Consider the following 14996-nt stretch of genomic DNA (forward strand, 5'->3'; position numbering starts at 1 on the left):
TGAAAACAGTACTCATAATACTATATATATATATATATATGTAAAGTAAGCATAATTAATTAATTGAATTATACATTTTTGCCTCTTTTGGGTTGGGTTGCTCTTAATGGACTTTGTATTGTTATATATTATACAATATTCTTTTGCTAATCAAGTATAATTTGATTAACTTTTATGTTTTATAAAAGAAGTGAGGAATGAAATGTCTTGAGTTCGTGTCTTCTCACCATAAAAAGTTATCATTAATATAATGATGAATATTATCTAAAGGAGAAAGTTATATAGCCTATAAAATAAAATTATTTCAATCCATTGAATCTTCCACGAATAAAAGGTGTATATATTTTGAGAATTTATACACGAGGACAAGTTTGTTGTGAAAATGTGTTGGAACAAAATGTAATTGGGATATTGGGTGTTCCAGATTTATATGAATCTTTTGGATCATGTGAAACGAGTGACACTCTTGGCATGTCATCTTCATCTTCATCTTCTTGTTCTTCTTCCAATATCTATAGTCAACTTGATATGGTCAAATAAAATCAAACATCAATCTCTTGAACTTGGCCAGGTAAGTGGGTTAGATGCAATACAAACAATGAAACAACCATAGTTTGTGACGCCAACTTAGGAACGTTCGCCTAATCTCCATTCCTAGAATTCATCACCACTACATAGTTTTAGTTAGTATCTCCTAATTCTACTTCCTTCAAATCAAAACATTTGTCTCTGTAAATGCAAATCCGATGCCGAATCCAGCAATCCCACGTTCTACTTCTGATCCTTTTCTCTCTTCTTCCTCAAAATCAAAAACCCAACACCGTGTCACTCCTTCCACTCGCTCAACTTGCTCGGGCTCTCGCTCGAGCAAGTCTTCTTATTGGCAAGCTTGGAGTAATGTAAACAAGCTTGGTAGCCTTATTAGTATCAGAAGGAGAAGCAACGATTCTTCTCATTCTGACTTAACAGAAGAGAGTCTTGAAGCTCATAACAAAAGACAAGCAGCAATTTTTCAGACCGAAGTTGTTAATAATGCTCATCAAAGTCTCATTGATGATAGAAATGCTAAGTGTAGTCCATATTATAAAGGACTTACTGATTATTCGCTTATTCTCAACCGTGAAAGGTTTCTTTCCCCAGCGGCTGCTGCTGCTGCGTCAACTAGTCCTGGACGTGAAAGCCATGCAACTACTATTGCCACTACTTCCTCTTCTTTTTCTTCTTTTGTTCTTGTTAAAATGCAAGAATGGACTTCTTGCTTTAATAAGTCTTCCAAGCAAAATAATACTAATGCTCCTGCTCCGGTTCCGGTTCCAGTCCCAGTCCCTGTTATGGCTGCTTCTTTAGCTCCTGCGGAAGCCACCGCAGGAGTTGAACAGGGCCAGCCTAGTTGCTCTTATTCTTCTTCTTGGGAGAAGAAGAAAGAGAGTGGCCATAAGAATGTTTTGAGTGTTATTAGCGAGGAGAAGCCATTGAGGGAGAGAGTATCATCATCAGAATCTAATAAGCCATCAACACTATCACCACCACCACCACAGCCGCAGCCACCTCCGCCTCCAGTGTGTAGGACTAGTAATATTGATGAGAAAAAAGAGAAGATCATAAATACGTTGATTGAAAGAAAATTTACATGGGCTGATAAGTACAGGCCTAAAGCTTTGAAAGATTTTATCTGCCACAAAGCAACGGTCACCAAAGTCCAGGATTTGGTAAGTGTTTCCTTTTTTCTTTTACACTGATCTGCTTAAGAAATTGAGGAAATTAATTAGTTGCTTCTTTTTACAGTTTCGAGACATAGATTGTAACCATTTCATATTTGAAGGACCTGCTGGTGTGGGGAAAAGAACAATGATATGGGCTATGATGCAAGAAGCATACGGACCTGATAGAATACAGGTACTTCTAATTTTAGTTCAGTTCGTTATTAATATGTTTTACATATAATCACTTCAGTTTGTTGCTATTAAAGTGGAAACGAGGGAGTCATAAATAACATAGAGACCCTAAATATTACCTTATGGCGTTTACTTGTTAAAGATTGATGCCAATATATGTTATTTAATGCTTTTCACAGACAAGGGAAGAGTGCAAGTCATTTAAGATGAAGGTAAATAATTCTCTTTTGTACTTTTTTTTCCATGACTTTCTTTGATGAAGCTGCCAACAATTGGATGTCCATTACAGGGGGAATCAGTTGGTAGTATAGAAGTAAGAATAAAGGTATCTTCTCAACATATAGAAGTAAATCTCTGTGATTTTAAAGGTTATGAGAAGCATGTCATTATTCAACTTATCAAAGAAACGAACAACAACAGGATTTCCAAGAATGGTTTGCACTCCATAACAGATTCTTGCAAAGGTACATATATATATAGAACCACTTAAACCAGATTGAGCAATTTTCTTCTTTTTCTAATATGATTTGGTTCTTTTTTTTGCAGCAATCATTTTATACAATGCAGACAAGCTATCTGCAGATGCTGTTCTATATATTAAGTGGCTACTAGAAAGGTATAAAGGGTCTAACAGATTTTTCTTTTGCTGCAATGAAGTCTCCAAGCTGCGGCCAATTAAAGAACTTTGCACCTCTGTTCAGCTTTCGTTGCCTTCAGATGAAGAGGTAGAAATGCTATGCCACCATTTCTCATTGTTAATTTGACATTTTTTCTTACTCTAGCTTGTTTGATGAACTTTGAAAAATTTTCTGTTCAGATTGTTGAAGTTTTAGAATTTATAGCTAAACAAGAAGGCATAGAATTGCCACACCAATTTGCTAAAAGGATAGCTATAACTTCAAAGAATAATCTCCGTCAAGCCATTCGTTCGCTGGAAGCCTCCAGGCAAAGAAGGTAATACTAGTTAGTTATAATATTGTGTATTATACTGAGTCCATGTACAAGAATCCCCAAGTAGTGATCAAGTATTTTAATGTCTTTAGTAGAATATTTCCATGTATTGTATTCAACCCTACAATACAGAATTTAGATGTTTATAAATGGAATTAGAATGGATAGGGTTGCAAATCAGCCAAAAATAAACGAACTCGATAACGTGTCTATGAACTCAATAACTCCACTCAGTGATGCATATAGCATTTACGATACCCTTCAATATTACAATCAAACAATAGATAACAAATCCTTTGAGAAATATTCTCCTTATTATTTTCAAAATACAAACACAGCATCAAGCACTGCAAATTGTATTTACTACACCTATAAACATGATTAACCATTACTTTTCCTTGTCCTTTATGCCTTTTTGCTTTCTTTTCATAACGCTGTATGACTTTTGCCTGCAGTTATCCTTTCACAGAAGATCAAGTTATTTTGACCGGATGGGAAGATGATATTGCAAATATTGCTAAGGACATGATCCAAGAACAAAGCCCCAAACAGTAAGCTCAACCAAATATTTTCATATCCTTATTTTCTTGATCTCCTGCATCCAAGAACACATTACTAAACTATTAATACTAATTTGTCTGGTATTTTTGCAGGCTATATATCATTAGCGGAAAGCTTCAAAATCTAATAGAGCATGATGTAGCCCCTGACTTCATATTCGACGTAGGAACTTCATAATCATTTTGTTTTCATTACTTTTTCGAACAAGATTGATTAAGTTTCTATCTCCTGACTAAATCATACTAATAATCATCTGATACAGACTCTAGTTCTTGAACTGAAAAATAATTTGGATGAGGTTGTTCAAGGACAACTCGACAGTCTATACAAGGATTACAACGTAAGAAAGAACATTGCTGCTTTCCTCATAAAACTAGATTATTATTTATTATTGAAGTAGTCATTGTTTTATTCATGTTATTTGAGCTCAGAGCATACCTTGCTTATTCTTGTACATGTAGAGAAAAGATGGAAACATGTTAGAATGTGAGAATCAACTATTGTTTCTGCATAGTCGACATGAGGAAGCTGGCAAAAGGAATCAAGATCCTGCAAAGAAGAAATTTCACCAATTCTTGAATATTGAAGGTAAAATGCTAGCAAAAACACTGTCATACCCTTCACCTTTAAGTATTATATTGTTTGTTTATACTTCCAAAACACATGCACTGACAACATGCGGAGTTTTATTGATTTTTACTTCTTTTTTACGGTGCAAAAGTTCTGTTTGACAAAGTGGGTGAGGGATAAGTTCCTTGTCATTGATAAAATAATAATAAAAAAAAAAAAACTATTAGGCTCATAAATTTTAGGATTTGTTTGAAGTGGCAGTTGTAGTTAGCTAATGGAAGCTAGCAGCAACAAAATACTTTTCAACAATTGGCCATTAGTAGCAAACTTGCTGATAGTCAAAAATTTTAATTTTTAGTATTTCAATTATAATTTTAAACTGCCAATCATAGAATTTGAAATACTCTCCAAGCGCTAACTCTACTTAACCGGCTATTTGGAGAGTAATCGGTTATTAGTAGTTTCGAACTGCTTATCCAAACATCCTATCATAGTTGCTAACATGCATATAAATAAACCACTAAGTTTATATGTGGTTTTACATAGATTAAGTTCATCTTTTGATTCCTTCTGCAGAGTTCATAGCAAAATTTATGAGCCAGTACAAGTTACATATAACCACAAATAAAAGCATGCAACACGATAGTGGTACATGAAGGAACTTCTCATAGAACCACAAGCAGAAAGTAAGATCCGTTCCTGCATATTGCATATCTGTTATTGTCTGTAAAAATTATATTATCACTTATCATTTGGAAGCTTGAAATGATGGATTAAACATTATATTTCATTAGAAAAGGAAGATAGTTGTGTTATAAGCTGTATTGGGAAATTATTGTTTGTTTAACGGTTGTATATGTCTATGTTTTCTCTTTTTTTACTTTTTTTACTTTGTCTCATTTTGAACTTCTGGAAAATTGTTTTTTTATTTGGTTTCTATTTCATTCTTCTTCTGTTTGGCATTGACATCAAAGAAGAAAAATTCTCATTGAAAACAAATAATATCTCATTCGGCATTAAATAATATAATAGCATATATGCATACCTGTTAGTCTGTAACTCTAAGAATTATATATATGTATATTTTATTATATCATTTGAAAGCTTGAAAGGCTGGATTAAACATTATACTTTATTCGAGAAAGAAAGATAGTTGTGCTATAAGTTGTATTGGAAAAGTATTCTTTGTTTAACTGTTGTATATGCCTATGGTGCTTCTTCTTCTGTTTTTTTTTTTTTTTTAAAGTTTGGAAAATTGTTTTATTTATTTGGCTTAAATGTTATTATTCTTCTTCTTTTCGGCATTCACAGCAAAGAAGTAAAATTTTCATTGAGAACAAATAATATCCATTTTTCACTAAATAATATTATTAAAATTATTATATATATGCAGTAAGAGGTGACTATACGAAAGTAATAAGCTCAGTCAAAACTAGCTCACAATAACAAAGTAAAAAAAAAAAACAAAGATATATTTCATTACTAATTTAAAAGATAAGAATTATTTCATCGTGAGAACTAAATAAACATCAAAGAATCATGACCAGTGACACAAAATTGTGGAATTCATACTTTCATTGAAGAACGAATAGGAATGACAAATAGACCACAAGGCAGGTTTTGCAATTCTTATTCTACACAGTTAGCAATTAGGGTGGGGCAATGCCAAAAGGTCTTGGAATGGGTGTGAATATATTTTGAAATATCACATGTTTCTCATATAAATATATTTTCTTTAATCAATATTGCATAGACATAGACCACAACAAACACTTCTCACATTCTTCTAGGTTATATAACATATATATACATGTGTGTGTTCCCAATTCAAATAAAAATGATAAATATGGTAACAGCTTTTTTAATACAAATAAATTTGCAAAAACAGTCACATTTAGGCAAATCCATGTCAGTCAACCAAAAAACAAGAGTACGGACATAAATCCCACGTCAAAGAAATATGAAATATCAGTTTAGTAGTATAAATTGCAAATCATAAAAAGTTAAAAGTCGCGACCTTACTTGAACAGGATCTGTTCATTAGGCTCGTACCTCTATATCCTTGAGTTCAAAGGAGATAGGAATCCAAGTCTGGTTGACGAACCATGACTTTCTAACCATAGCGTGAGTAATAGCCTTGTAGTCCCTGTATAGGCAGTGGAGGATCGTCCTCAGTCAATGTTGAATGGCCTGAGATGGTCACAGAGTAGTCTGACAGACTTCATTCTTTTTCACATGCAATTTGATCTAAGTATTAAAAAGATTTCCAGCAATATTCAACTGATGATAAAATATCAAATTTTAACTTTTCAAAAGCTTGTAGCTACTAGTACTTCATACCAGTGTTTGCAAAATGGATTAAGGTTTACCTGGACTTTAAAAGCTGACACAAAGAGTAGCTGCTAAAAATTTTACTTACTACAAGTTGATATAAGGAGTTATATAATTGTCAATTGAGCCAAAATAGTCAGTTACAACACATAATCTATTCAGAAGATGGCATGCAGATTGTCGACTTATTATGTCAAACAAACTTAAAATCTAGTCAGTAATTATCCTGTCTAATGCTAGCACATGTTAACTAATTCCCTTTATCAAAATTAACAAGGTTTAATATAAGTGCTTCTATGAAGACCTGAACGCCCTCATATATAAGCAAAAATCAAGGATCAATGGATGGATGAGTATTCTGGTTTAGTTACAAGAACGCAGAAGAATTGTTGTAAACCTAACCAGATAAGAGCTATCCATCAGAAACAATTTGATTCAGAGAAAACAATCCACCATGATATCATAAAGAATACTACATAACTAATATATACCGAAAAAGAATTCCTAAAAGCCAGCTTATATACAAGCAAATGCAATTATAAAACTCAATTGGAAGGAAAATTAATCCCTATTTTTATCAAAATAATTTGACGAATGCTAAAAATGAAAAATGTTAGAATCAGGAAAGAGCATTACTGCTTTTAGGTCGTAGTCTCGCTCTTTGCTTTGAAGAAATGCCTTCAATAAGGAGTTTGATTGATCATCAGGTTTAAACCAGTTCACATGGTTTGCTCCTCATATTCCCAATAGTGACTGTACATGAGGATTGCTTGCTGAATAAAACAATCATTTACATTGCATTTACGCATTATAGGCTCAGGAATTGCATAACATAGCAAAACTGCAGTATGGTATTGTCTTCACTTGAACCTGTATAAATCAGCCCATCTTTCTTAACTTAAAAAACTACTACCTATCATGTCAGTAACTTATGGAATACAAGCAATAATCAGTCAACATCCACAAATGAAGTGCAATCAATGTCCTGAAGAGTAATTTTCCCAGTATATAAGTCACTTATGTGGTCAGAACACAATGGAAGGCATACTCGGTCTATGCATTCATGAATTGCACTCATCCCTGGAACCCATCTCTCTCCTTTCATTGGGCTCATATTTAAAAGATTTTGCATTAACCTAACTCGATACATGATAGTATCAGTTCTGTCACAAAAATGAGCAATGCAGGAACCAGATGGTTCATCATGAGCCAATCTGATCAATGCCAAAGATAAAGCACCATCTACAGGTTTTGGATCAGAAAGATTTTTATCTCCCATCATCTTTACCTCCTTTTCAGTGGGAAAGTGCACTTCTTCATTTCCATCCACATCAGTGACTTTCAAGTTTTTAGTGTAATGCTTAATGGCCTCAAGTTTTGTTGCTTCATGCTTTTCTGCAAGTGTCAAAATACAAGAGAACCGTAGGTGATAATTTACAACAGTTTTTACCATCTTAAAGTTGTGACAGCAGCAAAAGAAATCAAGCCATCTTCTTCCAACCCCTGAGTACCATTTTATAATATCAGCATCTTCAAGAACAGTAAGAAAGTGGATTGGTCTCGGACGGCCCATATTGTTTGTAAACCCATTCATCTTCACAGCTTTCCTTACAAGTTCTATAGGGGCAGAGACTTTCATGCATAGTTTTGTCAGATCCTCAACTGTTCTCTCAGCATACTTTCTTTCCTCATCTTCTTCGACTCTCCTTTCTTCCTCCTCCAATGCTTTTCTAACCTTCACTGGTGATAAATGCTTGTCCACCTGCTCCTGGAACTTATCATAAGCATTAACAAGATCTTGTGGCAATTGATCTCTAATATGCCTCAAAGAGAGGAACTCACCAGCAGTGAGCATACGATGCCAGTTCCAACGCTCTTCCAAGGACTCCAAAAACTCTTGAACCACTTCATCTGCCCAAGTTGCAAAAATTTCTCGCACTTCATTCTCAATTTGAAAGTCAAATTTGAACCCATTACTCTGCTTCAACTTCTTAAATACGTTACTCAATATTTTCAAACCCAATTTTTTTCTATTCCTTTCTCGAGCATTTCTCAATTCCAAAGACCTAACTTCCTTCTGTTTAAGATATTTCTTTCTTGCTCGGATTGCCTTTTCTGACATAGGGGGGTGCAATACTGAAGGTGGGACAGCCTGCAATTCCATCCCTAAGAAATCAATCTTCTCTGAAACTGCACTGTGGATAGCTGTATTGGTTTTATCAACGTTCAATTCCAACTTCTCCTCCAAAAAACTCAAAACTTTATTCTTCAAATCCATGGTCATCATCTTGGAGCCAGAAGTAATTATTAATATCTCATCCAAGTACCTAACTGCATATACATTCACCGGCTTATAAAAGGAAATAGACCTCTCACTAACCTCTTTTGGTTCAAATTTGGGATTCTGTTCACTAATTCTTAGTCTCATTTCTTGAATTTCTCTATCAAACCCATTAAAATAAATATTAATCAAAATTGAACACAATCCACATTCTTGAGGAAATCCCCTTCCCAAATAAAACCCACCAAATTCAATTCTCAAAACTCCACAATGAAATAACCTTTTTATCACATCAATCAAAATCCTATCCTTTATCTTCTCTTCTATAAACAAACATAACTTATCTAAATTCCTTTGATCAAACTTGAAATGATTAAAGCAAACATTAAACCACCAACTTGGGTTTTTAACCGAGTTCTTAAGATATCTGATAGCTGTGTGCCGCCCCATATTGACACGTCCACCATAAGAAAAAGTAATAAACCGATCATCATATATAATTTCTAACACTACCCTAATAGCTTCAATAAGAACTTTCAGTTTCAAATTGGGCAAAACCAAGAACTCACCTTTCCCTTCCATTTTAACGCAGTTAGACTCAATATCGAAGCGGTTATAAAATATATCGTGACCCATTTCTTCAATTGACAAATGCTTGGATACTGAGTAGTAAAGAGAATGAGTGGTGAACCCAACTGACTCAGGTGAAGTGGCGGCATTAATGCTACCGGGGACGAGGTTTTCAGAGGCAGAGAGGAGAACAGAGGGCAAAGCGACGACATTTTGGATGAGATTGGAGAATTTGCCATGGGAGTATTGACTGAGCACTAAATCTTTGAGTTGTGATCTGGTTATGGGGTTTGGAGTAGGGGTTTTAGGATTTTGGTGATTAGGGTTTAAGGATAGTGTTGAGTATAAGAGTTTTGATGAAAAGAATACTGGATTTGAAGATTTGGGGTCGAGAAGGGTATTTCTTTTGAGGATGTTAAGCATTGAAACGCAGAAATGGATTGGTGATGGAAAGAGGAGGGAATTTTTTGGTTTGTATTGTTTTGCTTCATCGGTGATCCAAGCAGAAACTGTACATATATATATATCTGCGTGTGTATTGTGAATAATAAATTGATTTGCGGTAAAAGCAGAAAAATTTTATTTATTATGATGAATTATATTTGGTGCCTGAACTTTTCATATTTTGGCGCTTGAACAAAAAAACTTTACAATCCGAATCTCTGAAAGTGACTACATTTAACGGAATGCTTATTAAGACTAAATTGAATCCGTTTTTTACCTTATCATCAACTGAGAGGACAAAATATTATTTGATTGCACATTATTTTCAAATATTAAAATTAAAAAAAAATAATAATAATAAATAAAAAAAAAAACTCCATTGACCTTTTTCTTAACATATAAAATTAAAAGAATCTGACCTTTTTCTTACAATAAGAAGTGTAGAGAGAAGCAGAGTTGTACCCAATGTAAGGAAACAAGAGGATACAAATTCTAAGACTTCAGTTTTAGATATTCAATTGCAGTTTGGCTTTTAACCTAAACTACTTCCCGTATAACTATTTCATTTCCATTGAAGTTTGATGAACTTATTTTCTTAGCCTACTTTAGTTTTTTATTTTCTTTTAAATTATTTCTTTAAATTTCTCAAAAGAGGCTCTTCGTACTCTGCAAATTTAGAGGGAGATAAAGCTTATCATTTCAATAGCTTTGAAAGATTATCCTTTTCTTTTTACTCGTACAACTATTTTCTATACAACTAGTAATTGTGCTAACTTCGAGTTAAAAACTAATTTTCATATTAAATTAACACAACTGCATCTTATCGTTTCTAAACTTTAATTTATAATATAAAAATTACTCAATATCAATTTATATACTGGTAAAATAAATTTTCAGCTGAGTTAGTTCTACGGTATGTGATTCATTTTTAAAGAAGGCAAACAATTTTGTTAATTAGATGAAACCTCATGAAATAAATACTGAAATTATTATGTTTGAAGCCTTAATAATGTCTATATCATTTTCTTTAATTTAATTAAGAGAGTCTATCAAAATAGATAGAATTTTTAAATGAATATAAAAATAATAAAATAAATGTTATAAACAAAAATATTAAGAAAATGACTCAAATAAAAGGTAGTTGAGGAAAAAAAAAAAAACCTCAATGGAATTTCCCAACATGGTACGATAAATGTGAAGGAAAATACCAGAAGTTGAAGTCTCAATCAATCAACTTGTCCTAATGGAAAACAACACCTACATGCATAGTAAGCACAGAACACCCACAATGTTGCCGTTGTCAAAGGAAGTTTCCTGGAAACTGGAAAACCTGCCAAATGGAGGAGTCAAGATTAAAAAATTAAAAATCATTTATTTCCCATTTCAACATAAAAATAAAATATGCTAATTTATATTTTTATTCCCTAACAATAATAATTAATAAGAAAAAAAAACATCATTTTCAAAAAAAAAAGTAAGAAAAAACAAATAAAGAAAGAAGAAAGTGATTGTTAAATTGTTGGATAGTGGTGTGCATGTTCACTTCCCTTGCTTGATGCCAAACCGCCCATTTTCCATGACTTCTGTGATCTTGGAAAGTCTATGTTCCAACTAACCTAAATTCATTCTACTATCTAAGATGATTATGAAAATATTACCAATAATAAATTAAAAATTGGGATTTTGTGATTGGGTATGCAAATGATATATTCTTAGAAATATTTGTATCACCTTGACTAATCCTCCAAGGGCTGACCAAATTTTGAAAAACATAGAAAACCAAATCAAATTGAATTATTTTCGGCTTTTTTCAGTTATTCGGTTATTTAATTTTTTTAACTTTGATTTTTAGTCTTTAAATCAATCATTATAAAACAATTTTTTTTTTAATAAAATCGAACCAATTGGTTCTATCTCATTTCGAACTTACTTTATGCAGTTTGATTTTGATATAAAAACTAATTTTAATTTTTATGGTTCGGTTCAATTCAAAATCAAACCATCCATTTATGTATCTCTACATACAATTGATTATTAAATTAATGAATTTAGTGTATGTTCAATAAAATTAATTATTAATTATTTTAATAGCCGTTTAATTAATATTTCATTAAATATTAAAGAGAATAATATTTCATTATTCATCCCTCAAATTTGACGTGAAATAACGTTTAAGAGGACGACGAATCTAATTTTATCTGTCGCAAATCTTTTAAGTTGATTGGTCCTTCCAATAAAAATTAGAAATTATTCTCAAATGAGAGTGCCAAGAAAGTGAAATTTAAAGATGAAATTTTTTTTTCCTTACTTTTTTTTTTTGGAAAATGATTTTTTCCCTTATAAAAAAATAAAAATAAATATTTTTAAAATCTCAACCACATATAATTTTTTAATAGACTTTTGTCAGAGTATATGCCTTCTGCATTACACAAAACCAATATTTTCTTGGACATTCTCATCCATATTCATTTGACTAATTAATTATCCAATAATTAATTTAGAATATAAACAGCAGATTATAATAATAGCAACGGAACAAGATGAGAATCTTTATTGTTTTTTTATGCACCCCACCACATTGTTAGAAATCTTGCCTGAAAAAAAAAATTAAATTAAAATATATTAATGTACGTAAACTAATTCAATAAATATTTATAATTCTAATTTTTATGTAATGACAATTTTCCATTTAGCCGTTCTAACACTCGTCAAGGCTTCTGGATCCACCCACGAGACCGAGTCTTTCTTTCCAAATATTTCTTTTCATGTATAAATCCGAGAAAAAAACGCTACATCTCAATTTTTATAATATTTTTATTTGCTAATCTTTAAAGTCGGTAGTGCTTTGAACTATATTGAACTAAATAATCCGAATGGGTGTTTTATTGATAAACAGTACTTACAGAGTTGATCATTATAGCTTAATTTATAATCCTTTTTCTCTAAAAATAAACATAAATTAATCAAATTTATTATGAAACGTTAAAACAAACATGAATCTGAAAATTTATTTCGCTCGCTCCTACAAACACAAGAGAGTAGAAAAATTACTCTATTATTTCAAAGTCATCGATGAGGTAAGTAAATTAGGCTCTCGAGGGCAAATGCACAATCACAGAAACTTCTTGTCAAAGTAGGCAAAACACACCATCGTTCAAAGTAGAAGACACGCAACAAAAGTTTTTCCTTTCCTCCTTCCAGTTCAAGCCTGTCTGTCTCATATTATGACATAGCCTGTCTCAGAAGCAAAAGTGGAAAAACAAAAATATCACTTCGCCCCTCATTTCTCCTTCTAACTTATCACTAATAGTCTTACTTTTATTATTGTAATCCAAAGTATTAGTTACACCATCACCATTTGTTTTAAATTTTGTAAACCTGAACTCAGTATTAGGAATTGTCTAATTCACCTCGAAACTTAAGATCTTTTAATAATTTTTATAAACCACCCATATCTAGAGAAGTAAACCACCTGTATCTGGACAGATTGTCGCATCCGAATTCTTATCAGAAGCCTAATCCTGTTCGAGACTTAAGATTTTTTAATAATGTATAAAAATATATTAAGAGATTTTTTAAAAATGCTGGGAGAAACAAAATTAAGAAAATTAACTTAGTTCTATTTTTTCTTCCATATTTCTTTCTTATTTAGTCGTCTTAGTATATAATGTTGCTCCGACCAAAAATGCAAAAAAAATACAAGCAAACCTACTTTTAGTTGAATTGCTCACTTGATTAAAGAATACTTCAAACAAATTTTTATATAAATAAAAAATGTCATCATTATTCAATTAAAAGGGCATTATCAATTGCAAGTGCCCTAGTAGAGAAAAAGAAAAAAAAAAAAAAAACAAGAAAATAAAATATTTGTCATCAAGAAATCTAACATATTATATATTATATATAATAATAATATATACGGCTGAGAGAGGCAAACTTTGCAAGCTGAGATAAAACCAATCAGGTCGTTCCTGATATTTTCTATAACATCTCATCATCTCTCTCATCTAATCATCCACCTTAGATCAAACACTTTTAAAAAACAAGAAAAAAAAAATAATTAAGACATTTGATTTCTTCAAGAGCACCACCATCACATGATCTTATTACAAAAATCATGATCATCTTTGCAGTTCCATCATACGACAAAAATCCTCGAAGCATACGAATCCATCTCCATTCTTATCCACACTTGCTATCATGCGCATGCAATCCTCGAAGGTGCAACGCTCGTCTCCAATAGCTTTGTAAACTCCAAAAAGCTCTTCTGCTGTTATTTTTCCATCTTGATCTGCGTCAAAAAACTCAAAAGCCACCCTTAGCTCGTCATCTCCAGCCGGTTCACAAGCCGAGCCGATCCGGTTCATCAAAGCCTCCACGCTTATACAACCATCACCGACATGATCCACCTCACTTAACATCGTCGCCACCTCTTCCTGACTCGGCGGCTCAGCTCCAAGTCGGCTTAACAGAGCTTCTAACTCCCTCCTGGAGACAATTCCATCATTATCTCTATCAATCAGCTTAAAAGCCTGAACCAAATCGGAATAAAAATCAGTCGAAATATCAGACCAGTCACCCGATATTTCAGGGAGAACACTGGTCGGAGTACCGGCCTCAGCGGTTACACCGCGTTTTTGATTGGAAACGGAGGAATCGGAGGAGGAGGATGACGAAGCACCATAACTATAAGACGAGGGGTCGGATTTGGAAACAATAGATCGATCCTTTTTGGATCCTAAGAGGCGTTTAGGGCTAATAGCTTTGATGAACTGTTTCATGGCGGAAAATGGAGAGAATGAGAAACTACAGAGAATGTGAAAGAAGAAATGGAGGGGTTGAGGGGAAATAGAGACGAAGGTGAGAGGCTTAAAAGGAGTGGGAGAGCAGAACTTGGTTCCATGGCAATTTCCAGGAAGCTTCCTTGCAGCGATATGCGCCTTTGAGTTATTTATATGTGGGAATCACTGATTGATTTTTGGTGAGTGGAAGATATGATTGTATGTTTGGCTGGTCTGTTTTATGATCAGTTTTGGTTCCTTGGATTTTAGGATGCGTTAATCGGACGATGTTTATTCGGTTTACTAAATTCACAAATTACGAAACTTGCCATTGGAATGATAATTAGTTAATTACCCGATTAATGGATATATGAAAATGTCCGTTGGTCTTAAAGTGGACCGGTAATTGTAAATCCTGCCGAGGATAGCGGGATTAGCTTTATCCCACCTTAGATTTTAAAAATACAATAATTAATTTACGAATAACTTAAATCAAATATTATACTAATACTCCAACTTTATCCAATTTGATCTCAATCAAATTAAAAAATCCAACTCGAATTGGACTATTTCTAACAAATTAATATTAGCTTTACTAAATGTAAAATAATT

At 32.8% G+C, this 14996-nt stretch overlaps 3 protein-coding genes and 1 non-coding gene across 8 annotated transcripts; 2 read left to right on the forward strand and 2 right to left on the reverse strand.

The window, feature by feature from the left end:
* The first annotated feature begins 392 nt into the window (after nt 1-392).
* On the forward strand, nt 393-4774 carry LOC105645071 (uncharacterized). Its single transcript, XM_089717572.1, has 11 exons — nt 393-1709; nt 1786-1896; nt 2075-2107; nt 2185-2359; nt 2442-2620; nt 2713-2849; nt 3302-3397; nt 3500-3569; nt 3670-3747; nt 3869-3995; nt 4554-4774. Exons 1-11 carry the CDS (start codon nt 747-749, stop codon nt 4631-4633), a joined length of 2049 nt encoding a protein of 682 aa, XP_089573698.1. The 5' UTR covers nt 393-746; the 3' UTR covers nt 4634-4774.
* Nucleotides 3059-9912, reverse strand: LOC105645073 (RNA-directed DNA polymerase (reverse transcriptase)). 5 transcript variants are annotated; one of them, XM_012230583.4, is made up of 4 exons: nt 6945-9912; nt 6030-6123; nt 3846-3956; nt 3059-3441 (listed from the first exon to the last, which is right to left on the reverse strand). In XM_012230583.4, the coding sequence occupies exon 1, from the start codon at nt 9580-9582 to the stop codon at nt 7258-7260; it is 2325 nt and encodes a 774-aa protein (XP_012085973.1). In that variant the 5' UTR covers nt 9583-9912; the 3' UTR covers nt 3059-3441; nt 3846-3956; nt 6030-6123; nt 6945-7257. The 5 variants fall into 5 exon arrangements, with proteins under 5 accessions (XP_012085973.1, XP_012085971.1, XP_012085972.1 ...); XM_012230581.4 differs by having other exon boundaries at nt 6030-6167; XM_012230582.4 differs by having other exon boundaries at nt 6030-6203.
* On the forward strand, nt 5990-6198 carry LOC119369694 (small nucleolar RNA U3). Its single transcript, XR_005177267.1, has one exon. It is a non-coding gene; the product is annotated as a small nucleolar RNA U3 (small nucleolar RNA).
* Nucleotides 9913-13469: 3557 nt separating the features above from the next.
* Nucleotides 13470-14503, reverse strand: LOC105645070 (Calcium-binding EF-hand family protein). Its single transcript, XM_012230579.4, has one exon. It carries the CDS (start codon nt 14382-14384, stop codon nt 13725-13727), a length of 660 nt encoding a protein of 219 aa, XP_012085969.1. The 5' UTR covers nt 14385-14503; the 3' UTR covers nt 13470-13724.
* Nucleotides 14504-14996: the final 493 nt, after the last annotated feature.

This window comes from Jatropha curcas, chromosome 2 (genome assembly GCF_041381405.1).
Source record: "Jatropha curcas cultivar XTBG-Jc1 chromosome 2, XTBG_Jcur_1.0, whole genome shotgun sequence".
In the NCBI taxonomy this organism is placed as follows: Eukaryota; Viridiplantae; Streptophyta; class Magnoliopsida; order Malpighiales; family Euphorbiaceae; genus Jatropha; species Jatropha curcas.